This window comes from Oncorhynchus mykiss, chromosome 30 (genome assembly GCF_013265735.2).
Source record: "Oncorhynchus mykiss isolate Arlee chromosome 30, USDA_OmykA_1.1, whole genome shotgun sequence".
NCBI lineage: Eukaryota > Metazoa > Chordata > Actinopteri > Salmoniformes > Salmonidae > Oncorhynchus > Oncorhynchus mykiss.
The window spans coordinates 20,560,763-20,580,207 of NC_050570.1; the positions used below are offsets into that span (position 1 = coordinate 20,560,763).

Consider the following 19,445-nt stretch of genomic DNA (forward strand, 5'->3'; position numbering starts at 1 on the left):
TTCCTATAGTATCAAGGGAGCACGGTTGTGCAAATGGCACACATTAATGATGGATTACAGCATTCACAATCAAACCACAATTAGAAACTGGGTGGTTCGAGCCCTGAATGCTGATTGGCTGACAGCCATCGTATATCAGACCGTATACCATGGGTATGACAAAAATGTATTTTTACTGCTCTAATTACATTGGTAACCAGTTTATAATAGCAATAAGGAACCTCGGGGGTTTGTGACATATGGCCAATATACCACGGCTAAGGGCTGTGTCCTTGCACTCCGCGTTGCGCATAAGAACAGCCCTTAGCCATATACCACACCCCCTTGTGCCATATTGCGTAATAAGAACACGCAAAAAAGTAATAATAAAATGATGGCTGCATGGAACATGTGACCTAATATAGACGCTACATTCATATCAAGCATGTTTAACAGCTGAACATTTTGTATCACAAATACATCTATTATTGCTATTTTCGTACACAGTGTATTCATTGTAATAAATTAAGGCTTTAATGTATTCATGATAGATAAGGAAGTTGACGTGGATAAGAATCAATCTCACTATTCAAGGAATGAATGTCCATCAGTAAATATCAGGTAACAGGGGATAGTTGCGGTTCCAGTACCCAGTGGAGAACAACCAGTCCTGGGAGCCATTGTGGGGATTCTGACCCTGTTGAAACCACCTGGAGACACAGGATGGATAACGTGAGCATGGACGGGGTTCAGGCTTTCATCCTGTCATTCTATGGATGAGAGTTAGTATCTACATTACATAAAGTACTGCATGCATGAATAAACAATAAGTCTAAAAAGACAATTATGCGTTGGTTATGTGCAATAAATGGACAGTGGGTATGTATGCAATTATTTTTATTTGGGCCACTAACTGAATTTCAGAGGTCAGAACTGATCCATGCACAGTATGTATTAGCACCAGTAGGTGGCGCTACCACACAGTGTGACAGTGGAGAGCACATAAGGCACACAATAGAAGAGCAAGCAAGTAATACCTGGGGCCGAGGGCAGGGTTTCTTCACATCAAAGCAAAGGTGCAAAACAGAGAACAAGACAATGGAAGAGAAATGTAGGACTTTGTATTATTATAAAGCAGTAAACTAAATAAAGACATGGATTAAATGAAGGGATACCTTTTCTTTTTTTAATACACTTGCTTTATTTGAAAATACCTGTATATGGGTGTATTGATATACAATACATAGAGAGTATAACATAACTGAAATTGTCAAAACATATTAGTATTTCTCTCATTGTCTTACTTTGTTTTCAACTCGTCATCAGATTTGGAATGGGTTTTACATGCAGCTCTCTGTTTCTCTTCTAGTCTCTTCTTCTCCTCACTTGCAAGATCTACAGCAAGGAGAAAACACACAGGGTTTTCACTGATCTATCTTAGATCATCTGTGTGTTCAAGGAAAGTGTTTGCAGATGAGGCACAAGCACTTATCATGATTCGTACCAATATCTCCGTTCTCCATGGCTCGTATGTCTGGCCTAAGCCTGCAGTCTGTCTTTGGGATGAGCCCATCCATATCTTTATCCAGCTCGTTCAGTTGCATGGCAAACGACGTGAAGCTGTACATCTACAAATACAGGACTGAATACTTAAACACAAAGCTGTGAAGAAGATTAATGCAAATTATGCTTTATGACCTTGAAGTTTCTGAGCCTCTGCATTTCTATGTCCTTGAGTAAACCATACATCTAAATAGGAGGGTTTCCGATGCGACTAACCTCTGTAGAGTTGACTGGTCTGGGGGCTATCCTCCAAAGGAGATAGCTGCCTGGGATGACCTCGACTGTGTCAGCCTCTGGTAGGGAGATCTCCTCCACTTCCTCACGAGAGCCCTGGAGAACAGGACACACAACAAGATCACATGGGAAGTTTCCACAGCCTCAAAGTCAAAATTGGCTACATGGAAAAATGTAAGGTTAGGGTTAGAAATAAAGTTAGCAATGTGGTTCATGTTAAGGATAGGTTTAAAATCACATTTGAAGAGAGATTGTAGAAATAGGCAGGGTTTATGGTTTTGTGGCTGTGGCTGTGGTGACCCACATGAGGGGAGCACTGCACTGAAGCTCTTCTATCTACAACCGTAAGAGCTGTCATCACAGCGACGGGAACACCCGCAGTCAAAATCAACTGACAATCCCAAAGTCGAGAACTGAAGACAGTATAGAAAAGGTCACCCATCCCACACCTCTGCTAATCAATGAATGAGTCACTATAAGATTGCTGGACCTTTTTTGATGTATTATATCTAATAAAAATAAATTGTCGTCCTCTTAACCATCCATATATTGTATGCTCGTGGATTTCAGTTTGTATTGCTATATGAGTGTAATAAAACACTTGAAATTGAAAATACCACAGTGAAAGTGGCTGGAATTTACACTTCTTGTAACACCAGCACATGACATTCTTTGCAGTATAAGACAAGCCTCAGGGATGGAGAACTCAAAGCACGTGTTCACCATGTAATGGACTACATGATTTGATGGGGTACATACCGGTTTGCTGCTTTTCTTTTCCGCTGTCCCCTTCCCACTTTTCTTATGTGCCTCCAATGCGGCATAATCCACAATGTACATACACTCTGTCCACTTTCCGTAGAGAGAACAGACCTTCTTTTTGCTGTGCAAAACACACACATACTATCAGTTAAAGCACTGCAGACATCACTGACTTCTGTCAATATGGCAACATGCTGGATAAATACATTACAAACGTGAGATAGATTGATAGACTGGCTAAATCAAAGCTGCCTACCTTTTGTCCAGAATATAGCCTTCAACTTTGTGCAATTCCTTGCCAAAAAGGCCACAGGGTTTGAAATTCAAACAGCATCTTTCTCCAGTTCTGTGACAAAAACAGAAATACCATCAAATAATTTTCCTTTTCATTTCTTTTAGTCATGCTTCCCCATTCACATATTGCACTTCCTTCTTAGTCAGAGCATGTGACAGTATTTTTGACATACTTGTGGTTGATCACCTCCACGTTGCCATACTGCTCAATCCACAGCTGCCCCACGATGATGTTGTGGACACAACATGTAGGGTTTGTCCATGTGTAGGCCTCATTGTACCTGGAAGTACAAATAATAACTCTATAACAACATGTCGTGGAAAAATACATGTTGGTTTCACACAGGCAACATGAGAAAACATCACACATAACTGTTGTGTTGATTGAATGTTGTGTGAAAGTGACAGTGCATGAATGAGTATGCTTACTTGGGAAGCTCCAGTGTGATGATGCCTTTGGGTTCAGCCTCCACGCTCTTTCCCCAGAACTTGAGTTTGGGGTAGATGGAGCCGTGGAACACAAAGTCTTTCTTCAGGCCTTCGGCGTGGAACGCACTGACTGGTGGATGGTGGCTCACCTGCTCTGAGATCAACCTGAACCCCAGGTCCTCTCTGTCAAAGAAAATGGGTGAGCTCAACACTTGTCTTTTACCACATCCAAATCCATCACCAGTGTTAGAGATGAACTCCTTCCTCTTACCTGACCAGTTCGTAGGTCTCTCCCAGTAGCGGGTTGAAGGGTTTCCCAGTTCTCTCCCACTGGGAAGCCACAGCAGACACAGCAAACGCTGCCACACACTGCCCATGCAAAACAGAAAAATGACTTGATGTGGAGATGTAATGTACAATTTCTTAGCTCTTTTTTTTCTACGTACAGTATTTGTTATACGTTTCTATGTTTGTCTCTCTCAATTCAAGTGGACATAAAATGAAAAAAATGAAAAAAAACAATAATAAAACCCATTTTCCAGATTATTCCTCAAATGTCTGTGTACCTTCATCCTCTCTATGGAGTCAGAGGAGGCGTTGGCCTGGTGGATGAGGTATGTGTGCTCCATGTACTCTGTCAGACGCTGAAGGAAGCTCAGGGGCTCATTAAAAATCACTGGCATGGTAATTTTAGACAGCTCCTAAAAGAGAGAGAACAAGAGAAGTAATGAATGAGAGAGAAAAGGAGAGAGCGCAAGTCAGCTCACAAGTAGTTGTACTATGTGATTCCCATCTATCAACCATTAAATAATCAAGTCTCTAGATTTTAGAGGAATGAGCAGTTATTGCATGAGCAGTTCTCATAGGCCCATCATGACATGTTATAGATTTTTTTTAATGTACATACTATGTGTCACATTCACTGTCTTCAAACTCCCTGTCATAGATGAGCCAAGGTGGAGCGTGCATGAAATTCCACATCTTGAATAAAGTGAAACCGTCACAAAAACCAGGTAAACAGAAACCGAACGTGACTCAACCGTGGCGCACAAACACACACAGAAAATAAACAATTACCCACAACATTAGGCCGGAAAAAAGGCTGCCTAAGTATGATTTCCAATCAGAGACAAAGATAGACAGCTGCCTCTGATTGGGAACCACACTTGGCCAAAAGCAAAGAAATAGAAAACATAGAATGCCCACCCAAATCACAACCTGACCTAACCAAATAGAGAAATAAAACAGCTCTCTAAGGTCAGGGCGTGACACTATGTGTGTGTGTGTGTGTTAGAATTCACACACAAATCCACCAAGCATCAATTAGTCCATCACTGACATTTAATCGCTTTACAGTACTGGGCCATGGCTAAACATGGAACAGGATTAGTTTGCATACTAGGGCCTTTAGAAAGTATTCACACCCCTTGACTTTTTCCATATTTTGTTGTGTTAGAGCCTGAATTTAAAATAGTTCAAATGTAGATTTTTTTTGTCACTGGCCTACACACAATACCCCATAATGTCTAAGTAGAATTATGTTTTTAGACATTTTAACAAATTTATTAAAAAAATAAAAGTCAATAGGTATTCAACCCCTTTGTTGTGGCAAGCTTAAATTCAGGATTTCAGGAGTAAAAATGTGCTAAACAGGCCTCCCGAGTGGCGCAGTGGTCTAAGGCACTGCATGCACAGTGCTGCATCACTACAGACCCGGGTCCCAGGCTGTGTTGCAGCCGGCAAAAACTGGGAGAACCATGAGGCGGCGTACAATTGGCCCAGCGTCGTCCGGGTTAGGGGAGAGTTTGGCCCGGCCGGGATGTCCTTGTCCCATAAGCGATTCCTTGTGGCGGGTCGACTTCGGTCGCCAGTTGTACGGTGTTTCCGCCGACACGTTGGTGCGGCTGGCGTCCGGGTTAAGCAAGCAGTGTGTCAAGAAGCAGTGCGGCTTAGCAGGGTCGTGTTTTGGAGGACGCATTGCTCTCGACTTTTGCCTCTCCCAAGTCCATACAGGAGTTGTGGTGATGGGACAAGACTGTAACTACCAATTGAATATCACATGAAAGGGGTAAAACATTTTAAAAAATATAAAAACAAGTCACATAGTAAGTTGCATAGACTCACTCTGTGTGCAATAATAGTGTTTAATATGCTAATTGAATGACTACCCCATCTCTGTACCACACACATATTATCTGTAAAGTCCCCATATTCAACCACAAAGTCCAGGGAGTTTTTCCAATGACTCGCAAAGAAGGGCACCTATTGGTAGATTAGTAAAAAATAAAATAAAAAGCAAGCATTGAATATCCCTTTGAGCATGGTGAAGTTATTAACTGCACTTTGGGTGGTGTCTCAATACACCCAGTCACTACAAAGATAAAGGCGTCCTTCCTAACTCAGTTGCCAGAGAGAAAGGAAACCACTCAGGGATTTCACCATGAGGCCAATTAGTGACTTTAAAACAGTTACAGAATTTAATGGCTGTGATAGGACAAAACTGAGGATGGATCAACAACATTGTTGTTACTACACAATACTAACCTAGTTGATAGAGTCAAAAGAAGGAAGCCCTTACAGAATAAAAAGATTCAAAAAATGCATCCTGTTAGCAACAAGGCACTAAAATAGTCCTGCAAAAAAATGTGACAAAGCAATTCACTTTTAGCCCTGAATACAAAGTGTCATGTTTGGGTATAATCCAATACAACACATTCCTGAGTACCACTCTCCATATCTTCAAGCATAGTAGCGGCTGCATTGTGTTATGGGTATGCTTGAAATCGTTAAGGACTGGGGAGTTTTTCAGGATAGAAAAAAAAACTGAATGGCACTAAGCACAGGCAAAATCTACCAAATACTGGGGGATGAATTCACCTTTCACCAGGACAATAACCTAAAACACAAGGCCAAATCTACACTGGAGTTGCTTACCAAGAAGACAGTGAATGTTCCTGAGAGGCTGAGTTACAGTTTTGACTATGGCAAGACCTGAACATTTTTGTCTAGCAATGATTAACAACCAAAAGCAAATTATGCACAATTCAGGTGTGGAAACCTCTTAGAGACATACCCAGAAAGAGAAACAGCTCTTGATGAACTTATCTAATCAAGCTATATTAAAAAATAGATATATATTGTTTTTACAAATGTTAGAATTGTTCTTCTAATTTGATATTACAAAGTAGTTTGTGTAGATCATTGACATAAACATTTTATGAAATCCATTTTAATCCCACTTTGTAACACCACAAAATGAGGATAAAGTCAAGGGATGTGTCACGTTCTGACCTTAGTTCCTTTGTTTTGTCTTTTGTTCTAGTATGGTCAGGGCGTGAGTTTGTTTGGGTTTGTTAGTTTTTCTATGGTTTTCTATTTCTGTGTTTGGCCTGGTATGGTTCTCAATCCGAGGCAGCTGTCAATCGTTGTCCCTGATTGAGAACCATATTTAGGTAGCCTGTTTTCGATTGTGTTTTGTGGGTGGTTGTTTTCAGTCTTTGTGTGTCTACACCAGACATAACTGTTCCGGTTGTTTCTTTGTTATTTTGTTATTCAGTGTTCAGTTTACTTTATTAAAAAGATGAACACTTACCACGCTGTGCATTGGTCCTCACCTTCTTCCACCACAGACGATCATTACAGGATGTGAAAAATTTGTATTGGCATTGTATATTACCACTTCCTGGCTACTGAACCACATTCTACATCAGGATTATGACATGCTAGATCCTTTATATACATGCTCTAAGCTGTTGCTAAAGAAAAGCTCCAGAGAATTGTATAGATATAGGTTACTTACTGCACAGTACATCAGTATTGGATTGACTGATCTACAGTACAGGCACTATGGCCAGGAAGGTTCCCATTACTCATCATGTTACGGGGTTTGGAGAGGAACAATAAAGCTGAGTGCTTCTGGTTGATAGCTCACCATGCCAATGCATTTCCTCAGGATACTCCAGATGCTGAAGTCATTTCTGGAGAACATGGATGCTGGTAAACTTGTTCTGGAGTGAGGGATATACAGACGCACAAACAGAATCTGGTAAATGTACAAATGACACAAGTATCACGTTGTGCTCTGTGGACTTTGACACTACCCTTACCGTACAATGATCTGCATTTCCTTCGATGAGATGTGCCAGGCATGTAACACATACTTTATATCTAATGCAGGAGTCATATCTTATTCAGGCGAATATAGTCTGCTGAGTGCAACAAAAGCCTTCAGTTTCGTTTCAGGCATGTGTAGAGCTGACATATAGTGAAGGCCCAGGTCTACAATCAACACCTCTACACCACTACTGTCCAGGAGCCATCCATGGAAATAGCTGCTCCCTGAGGCCTTCACTTCTTTAAGACAAGAGTAATCTTACCAACAAATGTACGTTGGCACCATGAACACCTACGTATATTTAACACAGATGCTTGCTCACACAAAGATATGTGAAGAAGATAAAAACCTGTGGATATACTAGTTTGCATGTCCCATTAATCAAATATGCCATTTGATTCCCTTCCTAACTATGCAATTTGATTCCCTTCCTAAATATGCCATTTGATTCCCTTCCTAACTATGCAATTTGATTCCCTTCCTAACTATGCAATTTGATTCCCTTCCTAAATATGCCATTTGATTCCCTTCCTAAATATGCCATTTGATTCCCTTCCTAACTATGCCATTTGATTCCCTTCCTAAATATGCCATTTGATTCCCTTCCTAAATATGCCATTTGATTCCCTTCCTAAATATGCCATTTGATTCCCTTCCTAAATATGCCATTTGATCCTTCCTAAATATGCCATTTGATCCTTCCTAAATATGCCATTTGATCCCCTTCCTAAATATGCCATTTGATCCCCTTCCTAAATATGCCATTTGATCCCCTTCCTAAATATGCCATTTGATCCCCTTCCTAAATATGCCATTTGATCCCCTTCCTAAATATGCCATTTGATCCCCTTCCTAAATATGCCATTTGATTCCCTTCCTAAATATGCCATTTGATTCCCTTCCTAACTATGACATTTTATTCCCTTCCTAACTACCACTGTCAGTCAGTCAGTCAGGTTGGGCTTGACCAGTTGGACCACCACAGGTTTTTATGTGTTTAATGTTTTTTCTTTAAGACAGTGAATGAGACAGATTGGAAAAAGCACTAAAATGCATGGCCTTCCCAAAAGCCTGGCCTCCACTTCTACGCCCTGATCAGCATTCAGCATTCAGATCGGTCAACATAGGGTCCTACTTAGTTCCAGTTATTGCATGACACTGTGACCTCATCAATGTTTAACTGGTTTTACACAGCGTTCAGCATTCTCAATGAGAGCCTTTCTACTGCCTGGACCAGCCTAGCTGCCTTGCTAAATTATTCACACACGGACTCTGAAAACACACAAAAAAATACACCATATGTCGTCTAGGAACACAACAAGAAAACAAACAGTAGGGTAAACAACAAGATTCTGATAGTTAGGAGCTGGAAGATACTCCACCTCTGTATTAAGTTGGTCCTAAGAACCACTAATTTCCAACCCTGGTTTGCCTTTTCCACTGCTCTACTATAGGCTTTTTTTTTTACAGAAAGGGTTCTCTCAAACAGAAAGGGAGAGACAAAAGTTTATTTGACAAACAACAACAAAAATATGACTTTAAAAGGTACAGGTTACTGCCAAAATAAAGAAAAAGTGACAAAGTATCTTAACAGGGTGTTGTGCCACCATTAACAGCTTCAATGCGCCTTGGCATAGATTCTACAAGTATCTTGAACTCTATTAGAGGGATGCAACACCATTCTTCCACAGGAAATTCCATATTTTGGTGCCTTAATTTAAGTGTTAAATTGGGTTGAGATCTGGTGACTGAAACACACACCCTTTAAATCCCCTATGCTCCTTTGAGACCCCTCTTTCAAAGTCCCTGAGATCTCTTCCAGCCATGCTAGCCAAAATACTTCTTATACATGACCCTAAGCATGATGGGATATTTTCATTGCGTAATTAACTCAGTGGAAGTACCTGCTTTCAATGTACTTTGTATACCTCCTTTCTCGTGTTTCCTTTATTTTTGCAGTTACCTGTAACTTATTGTGCAAAGAGGCAAAGTGGCTTTTCTTTCCAGGTTTAATCCTAATCTGAAGCTTCTACCTTCTAAAACAGCTGTGTACTGTAAACAGGACCGTTCCCTGTGTGTGCTTGGATGTAGGGTGGATGGGAGAGACACTGGGTGGGTTGGCTCAGCTCACCTGTGCCTCACAATCCCATTGGGTCGGGACTCCTCCTCATTGCCATGGTGATTCTCCTGAGACATGCTGGTTGGGCTGCTGCGCTTGCTGCTGAACAGGACAGAGCCTTTCTCCTTGTCCTTGTCAAATGAATGACTGGCCACCGCCTCAAAGAAGCTCAGAGAGTGCTCCGAGTCCGAATCTTGAGATGAAAGGGAGTAAGCAGTCATGTTGTAAAGGCAGGGACTGGATACATGAGTGACAGTGCTATGAATGACTGTGTCACTATCAACAACTGACACCTTTGCCTGAGCCTCACTAAAGCCCTGATGGGAGAAACCAGATCTGTGGATAGGGTTGTATTTAAAGAGCCCTGAACCAACCTCTGAAGGCTGAAGGCATCAGTCAATCGATCATTGCAAAAATCATCATAACCATTATCATAGGCCATCTTGTGACTAAAAAAGCATTTTCAAAGTGAAATAGTACTTTGTAGGTATTGCTCAACTCCGACTAAATTGGTGCACACAATGCATTCAAGCAAGCAAGTCATCTTAGCATAACATTGTAAACACCTAGACCAGGGGTAGTCAACTCTTACCTGCTGGTTGTCTGTTCTACCCGATAATTAATTGCTCACACCTGGTGTGCCAGGTCTAAATCAGTCCCTGATTAGAGGGGAACAATTAAAACAAGCTGTGGAACTGGCTTAGAGGTCCAGAGTTGAGTTTATAAAATGCATGAACAGCTACAGGCATCAATAAAATAATCATACTGTCAAACAAGACACCAGTTTTCATCTCAAGCTCTCTCACTTCAATTCCAATCTGATCGTAAATAAAAACAAGCCATACTCACCAGACACAGCATCGTAAAAATCATCATCACTGAGCGCGCTCCGTGGAGAGGAGCCCTTGACAACGGACTGCTCGAGTTCGTGCTGCTCTGTAGCCAGAGTCTGAAGCTCTTCAGACAGGATATTATTCTTCTCAACCTCCTGCTCCAATTTCAGACTGCGCACCTGAGCCCCAAACACACACACACACACACACACACACACACACACACACACACACACACACACACACACACACACACACACACACACACACACACACACACACACACACACACACACACACACACACACGCCACAAAACAACCACACACATACAGACACATGCAGTATAATCATGCAGTATACGTTTGATGGCACTTCATGGCCTATATAGATGATCTATTTATGCTAAATATCAACACTGAAAAGCAAGTTACAGCATACAGTGAATAGAGTATAGATATCAGCAGAGATCTCTGTACAGCTGTGAGGATCTGTGTTGTGTAGGTCTGTAGACTACAAGAGCAGCATACTGACTGATCCCCTCTTGTTACTGTGCTCAGATCAGCAGACAGACATCACAGGAACAATACACGTTTAGCTGTAGTGGAGGACAGGTGCCTTAAACCTGCCGTCTCAAATGGCCATCCAGAGAACGATCCTCATGGCGCAGAGGAGATCAGATAACTACAATAGGCAAGGAAATTTCCAAATAGACTACTTGATCTTCTGTAGAAATATATAAAGATATACAGTACCAGTCAAAAGTTTGGACACAACTACTCATTCAAGGGTTCTTCTTTATTTGGACTATTTTCTACATTGTAGAATAATAGCAAGACATAAACACTATGAAATAACACATATGGAATCATCTAGTAACCAAAAAAAGTGTTAAACAAATCAAAATATATTTTATATTTGAGATTCTTCAAAATAGCTACCCTTTGCCTTGATGACAACTTTGCACACTCCTGGCATTCTCTCAACCAGCTTCACCTGGAATGCTTTTCCAACAGTCTTGAAGGATTTCCCACAAACTGAGCATATATTGGCTGCTTTCCTTAATTCTGCGCCCCAAATCATCTCAATTGGGTTGAGGTCGGGTGATTGTGGAGACCAGGTCATCTAATGCAGCACTCCACCAGGCACTCACTCTCCTTCTTGGTCAAATAGCCCTTACACAGCCTGATGATAGTCCCACTAAGCGAAAAGTAGATGGGATAGCGTGTCGTGCAGAATGCTGTGAAGGTCATGATGGTTAAGCGTACCTTGAATTCTAAATAAGTCACTGACAGTGTCACCAGTAAAGCACCCCCACACCATCACACCTCTTCCTCCATGCTTCACGGTGGGAACCATACATTGCGGAAATAATCAGTTCACCTACTCTGCATCTCAAAATGTGGACTCATCAGACCAAAGGACAGATTTCCACCGGCCTAATGTCCATTGCTTGTCTTTCTTGGCCCAAGCAAGTCTCTTCTTCGTATTGGTGTCCTTTAGTAATGGTTTCTTTGCAGCAATTCAACCATGAAGGCCTGATTCACACAGTCTCCTCTGAACAGTTGATGATGAGATGTGTCTGTTACTTGAACTCTGTGAAGCATTTATTTGGGCTGCAATTTCTGAGGCTGGTTACTCTAATGAACTTATCCTCTGCAGCAGAGGTAACTCTGGGTCTTCCTTTCCTGTGGTGGTCCTCATGAGAGCCAGTTTCATCATAGCATTTGATGGTTTTTGCGACTGCACTTGAAGAAGCTTTCAAAGTTAGAACTTTTTCGAATTGACTGACCTTCATGTCTAAAGTAACGATGGACTGTTGTTTCTCTTTGGTTATTTGAGCGGTTCTTGCCATAATATGGACTTGGTCTTTTACCAAATAGGGATATCTTCTATATACCACCCCTACCTTGTCACAACACAACTGATTGGCTCAAACACATTTAGAAGGAAAGAAATTCCACAAATGAACTTTTATCAAGGCACATCTGTTAAGTGGAATTCATTCCAGGTGACTACCTCATGTAGCTGGTTGAGAGAATGCCAAAGTGTGCAAAGCTGTTTGAATGCCAAAAGTGTGCAAAGGGTGGCTACTTTGAAAAATCTCAAATATAAAATATATTTTGATTTGTTTAATTAACACTTTTTTGGTTACTACATGATTCCATACATGTTATTTCATAGTTTGATGTCTTCACTATTATTCTGCAATGTAGAAAATAATACAAATGAAGATAAACCCTGGAATGAGTAGGTGTGTCCAAACATTTGACTGGTACTGTACCTCATAACCACACGCCTTTTCCTTTGCAAAAGCTGCATTTCTTTCATCCATTGAAACACTGTGGCTTAGCCAGTACTTCTCTGCATAAAGCCAGATATTTGAACCCAAAAAGTCTATTCATTTTCAACAGACAGGGTTTCTGGTGAGGGCAGCTCATTCACCTTTCTTAAAGATGACATAAGGTATCATATAGACAAACGCCCAGATGTCTCTGAGGACTTTGTAGAAAACAAGCGTACATTTCTAGATCTCCACTGAGATCCACTGAAACATTCAGCGTCAATAACTAAAAGCCTGAATGTAATGGAATGTAACTGCTGAACAGTTTTAGAACGGGAGATTGTGCAATCATCAGAGCCACATCCTATGCAATCTTAGAATGTTTATAAATAGCATATTCAACATCATATGATAACCAGGGATCTTATGTTATTATGATCCCTCACTTTGGTGAGGGTTGGTGAGGGTTCACCAGTAAAAGTAGTGAAACTACAGATTCATCCACAAAATCATACTAAACGTCTGTCCAACAGCTATTGTCATCGTTAGTCCCTGTAACACTGTAATAGCATCACTAATTCCCAATCGCATGTGAAGTTATACTGAAATGGTCGTATCACCCTTGTCATCATACTACAACATCTACAACCATAAGATGCAGTAGCAGTGAGACACAGTGAAACAGTCACACTTCAAACCAGGAGCCAACTACAATAACACACTCACTTCACAATCAAAGAAAAGCTCATTACACCAGAGCTGCAAATAAACTCACAATAAATCCAGCCTCTTCCATTTGCTTTGCTGGTAAAGAGTTTCTCCCACAGCATAGGCCTGCACAGTGGGACACTGGCATTTGTCTGTGAGCTCACAAAACAGAGCACTAATTGAGGAGCCGGCAGCAACGGCAGCAGTAGTAGAATGGTCCCTCAGGAGACGCTGTGTTATAAACAGCATATGATGGTTCTGTAGTAGCACTTATCAATAGTAGTAACGTTTGCCTTTCCAGTAGTTTGAATTGGAGTATGACTCTGAGTAATGGCAGATGTAGTTCTACAGAGAATTACTATCAGGCAGTCACTATTGTCACATTGACAAAGTTGTTGTGAAGATGGGGAGAGGTATGTCTGCTATAAAAACATGTCCTGCATTTTTTGGCACAAAGATCAACTGTTCTAGTTCAGGCTTTGATCTTGTCTTGATGTCCGGTAATATGGTCAGGTGCAGCAAAGGAAGACCAAGCAAAGCTGCAGTTGGCTCAAAACAAAGCACCACACCTTGCCCTTAACTGCACACAGAGAACTAACATCAACAATATGCATGACAGTCTTTCATGGTTGAGGGTTGAGGAGAAATGGACCATTTCTCTTGTAGTCTTTTGAAGAAACATTTGTGCGTTGAAAATGCCTAACCCGTTGTTTAATCTATTTGCATACAGTGTCATACAGACATACCCCACCTGACACGCCACCTCACACAATCACAAACAGTTTGCGAATCAAAACATCAGATATAATCTACAGTATGATGTCAATGCATTTGGACACATTAGTATATCAAACAGTGCCTCATTAATAGTTCACCCTCAGGTCTATGTACACTATTGTATGAAAGAGCAGCATCTACCAAGGTCATGACTGCTGGTCAGTTTCATGCTGTACAGTGGCTCAACAACCTCCTCCACTCAAGGGGCAGTTAGCTAACGCTGCTAGGTTGTAGAACCCATCTCAAGTGGAAGAAAGCTAATGCTGCAAGGCTGTAGAGCCCCTCTCAAGGGGAAGCTAGCTAGCACTGCTAGGCTAGAGCCCATCTCAAGGGGAAGCTAGCTAGCACTGCTAGGCTAGAGCCCATCTCAAAGGGAAGTTAGTGTCATGACGATGCCCTGTTGTAATGAGCCCCCATAAATATCTTTCCCCCTTTTCTCTCCACCCTACAGAATGGACTCTTGGAAAGCCTTTTGTTAACATAGAGAGAGAGTATGTTAACATCAAAAGGTTGGGGAAATGTCAGTTGGTACTTAAATAATATGATGTCAGATCAGTTGGTGTATGGGACATTACATCTGATGATAGGACAACATAAATTGCATCTTGGAAAGTCTGCACATTCTACTTATCAGATTCACATGGAATTGTTGTGCAATTGAAATGTTTAAATATGAAACTATTTGTGAAAAGATTAAATGTAATTTTAGCTTCTAAATCAGAGAATTGTTTTCAAATAGTAAACTATGCTCACTCAGTGGACACGTGGCCAAATGAACAGACATTGGTTGAGAACTATGAAACAAGCCCTTCTCTCCCCCACTACAAAAGCCCGTTGACGCAAGTCAACTTTAGTTCCGACGACATGAGGACTGGTGTCGATACATTTAAAAGGGCTAATATCAACTACAACCTAACGAAATTAACTTTAATTCCCAACAACATGAGGACTGGTGTTGATACATTTAAAAGGGCTAATATCAACTACAACCTAATGAAATTAACTTTAATTACCAACAACATGAGGACTGGTGTCCATATGTTTAAAAAGGTTAATATCAACTACAACCTAACGAAATTAACTTTAATTCCCAACAACATGAGGACTGGTGTCCATATGTTTAAAAAGGCTAATTTCAACGCGTAGATGACTATCACCATGCTGGAAGGATGAATTTCTACCAGACCAGACAGAATTCAGTGCGAGCTGATTATGGCAAAATGGTATGAACTTTGAACTCTTATTCACTAAAGAAGAAGTGATACATCCTAGAAGTCGAGTTATCAGCTGCAGCTGTAAAAGTATGTGGTCTAGGAAAGGACAGACAATCTCCTAATCAGAACGACAGGGTACAACGTATCCGCCCTACAACACTACGACCAGACAGATTCTACAAAGGACAACGGCTCTGCTGGGCAAACCAGTCTTCCATCTTCGACCCATCTATCAAAGCGCAGCTCAGTGTAAATATATATTTTGCGTTTTTCTTTTCCAAACATGAAACCTGACATAATACAGAACAAAAATAGACAAGAACATCTCAAGGACAGAACTATATACATGTTTAAATAAGACACATGGAGCATATATATCAAAACATACACAAAAAACTATCTAGGTCAAATAGGGGAGAGGCGTTGCGCTGTGAGGTGCTGCTTTCTCTGTTTTTTGAAACCAGGTTTGCTGTTAATTTGAGCAATATGAGATGGAACGGAGTTCCATGCAATAATGGCTCTATATAATACTGTACGCTTTCTTGAATTTGTTCTGGATTTGGGGACAGTTAAACGACCCCTGGTGGCATGTCTGGTGGGATAAGTGTGTGTGTCAGAGCTGTGTGTATGTTGACTACGTAAACGATTTGGGATTTTCAACATATTAATGTTTCTTAAAAAAATAAGAAGGGATGCAGTCAGTCTCTCTGCAGCAGATATTTGGTGAGCAATGTGTTTGGAACATCAAATCGCAATACGTATTGAATCGTGAGAATCGCAATACAGTGCACACGGAAAGTATTCAGACCCCTTCACTTTTAACACATTTTGTTAGGTTACAGCCTTATTCTTAACTGTATTAAATAAAACATTTTCCTCATCAATCCACACACAAGACACAATAATGACAAAGCCAAAACAGGTTTTGATTTTTGTGCAAATGTATTTAAAATAAAAACAGAAATACCTTATTTACATAAGTATTCAGACCCTTTGCTATGAGAGTCAAAATTGAGCTCAGGTGCATCCTGTTTCCTTTGATCATCCTTGAGATGTTTTTACAACCTGATTAGAGTCCACCTGTGGTAAATTCAATTGATTGGACATGATTTGGAAAGGCACACGCCTGTCTATATAAGGTCCCACAGTTGACAGTGCAAGTCAAAGCAAAAACCAGGCCATGAGGTTGAAGTGACCAAGAACCTGATGGTCACTCTGATAGAGCTCTGATAGAGCTCCAGAGTTCCACTGTGGAGATGGAAGAACCTTCCAGAACAACAACCCTCTCTGCAGCACTCCACCAATCAGGCCTTTATGGAAAAGTGTCTGAATAGAAGCCCCTCCTCAGTAAAAGGCACGACAACCTGCTTGGAGTTTGCCAAAAGGCACCTAAAGGACTCTCAGACCATGAGCAAAAGATTCTCTGGTCTGATGAAACCAAGATTTTTGGCCTGAATGTCAAGCGTCACGTCTGGAGGAAACTTGGCACCATCCCTATGGTGAAGCATGGTGGTGGCAGCATCATGCTATGGGGATGTTTTTCAACGGCAGGGACTGGGAGACTAGTCAAAATCGAGGGAAAGATGAACGGAGCAAAGTACTGAGAGATAAAAACCTGCTCCAGAGTGCTCAGAAGGTTCACCTTCCAACATGACAACGACCCTAAGTACACAGCCAAGACAATGCAGGATTGGCTTCGGGACAAGTCTCTGAATGTCCTTGAGTGGCCCAGCCAGATTTGAACCTGATCGAACATCTCTGGAGAGACCTGAAAATAGCTGTGTAGCAATGCTCTCCGTCCAACCTGAGAGAGCTTGAAGGGATCTGCAAAGAAGAATGGGTGAAACTCCCCAAATACAGGTGTGCCAAGCTTGTAGAGTCATACCCAATGAGACTCGAGGCTGTAATCGCTGCCAAAGGTGCTTCAACAAAGTACTGAGTAAAGGGTCTGAATACTTCTGTAAATTTAGTATTTCCGTTTTTTATTTTTAATACATTTGCAAAAATGTCCCAAAAACTGTTTTTGCTTCGTCATTATGGGGTATTGTGTGTCAACTGAGGAGGGAAAAACTGTTTAATCCATTTTAGAATAAGGCTGTAACGTAACAGAATGTGGAAAAAGTAAAGGTGTCTGAATACTTTCTGAGTGCACTGTCTTTCTCTTCAGTGTATCCTCTTTAATCAGGTGACTTTGTGAATATATGAGTTACTGTTTGTTCGTCTTTACATGCTTGTGTGTTGGAGAGATTTCCCAGCTGATTGTAAACATCACCATAAAAAACACTTCTCACGGCTCCATCCCTTTTCCGTCCCCTTTGTCATAAACTACCTGCCAAAGGCACAGCCTTGCTCAGTATGTGTGTTTGTGTGTATCGGTAGTAAAGACTAAGTCTATGGCGAATTTCCACTGAGGATTTTCCCTGGGTTTTTACAAAAAGCCTCAGGCTTCTGTGTTTCCACCGCCACGGCCCGGCTCACTGGGCCATGAACTCGATGGACCTGCTCTGATTTGGGGCCAAGGCAAAGCCACTGGGACTTTCAGGGTTGCATTTGCATAACACTGGCTAACTGTGAACATGGGTTAACACCTTCTGTGGTTAATACCTTCTCACAAAGCATCTCTTTTGATTATGCAGAGATTGCTGGTTCTGCTCTTCACAAGTCATCAGTATCAGCCATTGCAATGAAAACTCACTTACCAAAAACTAACACTCGAGCAACATTAACATAATCACTGGAGACAGTAGTGTTGCTGTGGAAAAAAGGCATCAGTAGACACAGAAGAGAAGTGACAAACCCCATCCTGTCTGGAGAAGAGGCTGAGGCAGTGGTTGAGATTCGAGCAAGTTTCACTGGACAGCTCACACACCTCCCTCATCTTCTGCAGCATCATGAGCGGTAGCTCTGAGGGTACAAACAAGGCCACGGGATATTTTAGCTTTGTTCTGAGAGAACAGTTAAATAGTGTTTGTAACAGTAACATCGAATTTACCACTAAAGCCTTGTGGTCTGAGTTCAGACTAAATTCAAGCCACTGTCACACCATCCTAGTCTTCCCCTGGAGATACACTGAGTGTACAAAACATTAGGAACACCTTCCTAATATTGAGTTGCACCCCCTTTTGCCCTCGGAACAGCCTCAATTTGTCAGGGCATGGACTCTACAAGGTGTCCAAAGCATTCCACAGGGATGCTGGACCATGTTGACTCCAATGCTTCCCCCATTCAAAGGTGCTTAAATCTTTTGTCTTGCCCATTCACCCTCTGAATGGCACACAATCTATGTCTCAATTGTCTCAAGGCTTAAACATCCTTCTTTAACCTGTCTCCTCCCCTTCTTCTACACTGATTGAAGTGGATTTAACAAGTGACATCAATAAGGGATCATAGCTTTCACCTGTATTAACCTGGTCAGTCTGTCATGGAAAGAGCAGGTATTCCTAATGTTTTGTACACTCAGTGTAGGTCAATCGGGTTTAGGCATGAGCTTCTGTTGTAAGTGCAATATTTAAAAAAGCACAATTACATTTAACATTTATGCTATGAATGAGGGTATTGTACTACACATCTGTAAAAATGGAGTTCCTATGAAAGAAAAGGCTTTACTCTCTGGAAGTCCATCTTCCTTCACCAAGGAGAGGAATGCTCTAACCTCCTTCTCCAGCTTCTGGTGACAGGCTTCAGCTGACTGCCAGGGAGGAGGAGGGAGAGGGAGAAAACATGACCTCCATACATACACTACGGTTCAAAAGTTTGGGGTCACTTAGAAATGTCCTTGTTTTTGAAAGAAAAGCACATTTTTTGTCCATTAAAGTCATATCGGGGCCTCCCACTCCTCTTTCTGTTCTGGTTAGAGCCAGTTTGCGCTGTTCTGTGAAGGGATTAGTACACAGCATTGTACGAGATCTTCAGTTTCTTTGCAATTTCTCTCATAGAATAGCCTTAATTTCTCAGAACAAGAATAGACTGACGAGTTTCAGAAGTAAGTTCTTTGTTTCTGGACATTTTGAGCCTGTAATCAAACCCACAAATGCTGATGCTCCAGATACTCAGCTAGTCTGAAGAAGGACAGTTTATTGCTTCTTTAATCAGGACAACAGTTTTCAGCTGTGCTAACATAAATTGCTTTTCTTTCA

The 19,445-nt window shown here is 41.3% G+C and overlaps 1 protein-coding gene across 3 annotated transcripts; it reads right to left on the bottom strand.

The window, feature by feature from the left end:
• Positions 1 to 246: 246 nt before the first annotated feature.
• Positions 247 to 10,211, bottom strand: LOC110521521 (oxysterol-binding protein-related protein 1-like). 3 transcript variants are annotated; one of them, XM_021599120.2, is made up of 14 exons: positions 10,087 to 10,211; positions 9,507 to 9,687; positions 7,193 to 7,268; positions 3,828 to 3,962; positions 3,533 to 3,630; positions 3,262 to 3,444; positions 3,006 to 3,113; positions 2,795 to 2,884; positions 2,536 to 2,659; positions 1,759 to 1,872; positions 1,484 to 1,607; positions 1,284 to 1,374; positions 1,017 to 1,037; positions 247 to 689 (listed from the first exon to the last, which is right to left on the bottom strand). In XM_021599120.2, exons 2-14 carry the CDS (start codon positions 9,569 to 9,571, stop codon positions 587 to 589), a joined length of 1,332 nt encoding a protein of 443 aa, XP_021454795.2. In that variant the 5' UTR covers positions 9,572 to 9,687; positions 10,087 to 10,211; the 3' UTR covers positions 247 to 586. The 3 variants fall into 3 exon arrangements, with proteins under 3 accessions (XP_021454795.2, XP_036825169.1, XP_036825170.1); XM_036969274.1 differs by lacking the exon at positions 10,087 to 10,211 and adding an exon at positions 9,869 to 10,072; XM_036969275.1 differs by lacking the exons at positions 1,017 to 1,037; positions 10,087 to 10,211 and adding an exon at positions 9,869 to 10,073.
• Positions 10,212 to 19,445: the final 9,234 nt, after the last annotated feature.

What these genes read in the sequence shown, in the direction of transcription:
- LOC110521521 (XM_036969274.1), bottom strand. An exon ending in AATGGGATTGTGAGGCACAG is followed by an intron (nt 7,269 to 9,506) that starts GTGAGCTGAGCC and finishes CCCTCACTCCAG; the next exon opens with AACAAGTTTACCAGCATCCA. An exon ending in GTGGAGGTGATCAACCACAA is followed by an intron (nt 2,885 to 3,005) that starts GTATGTCAAAAA and finishes TTTTTGTCACAG; the next exon opens with AACTGGAGAAAGATGCTGTT.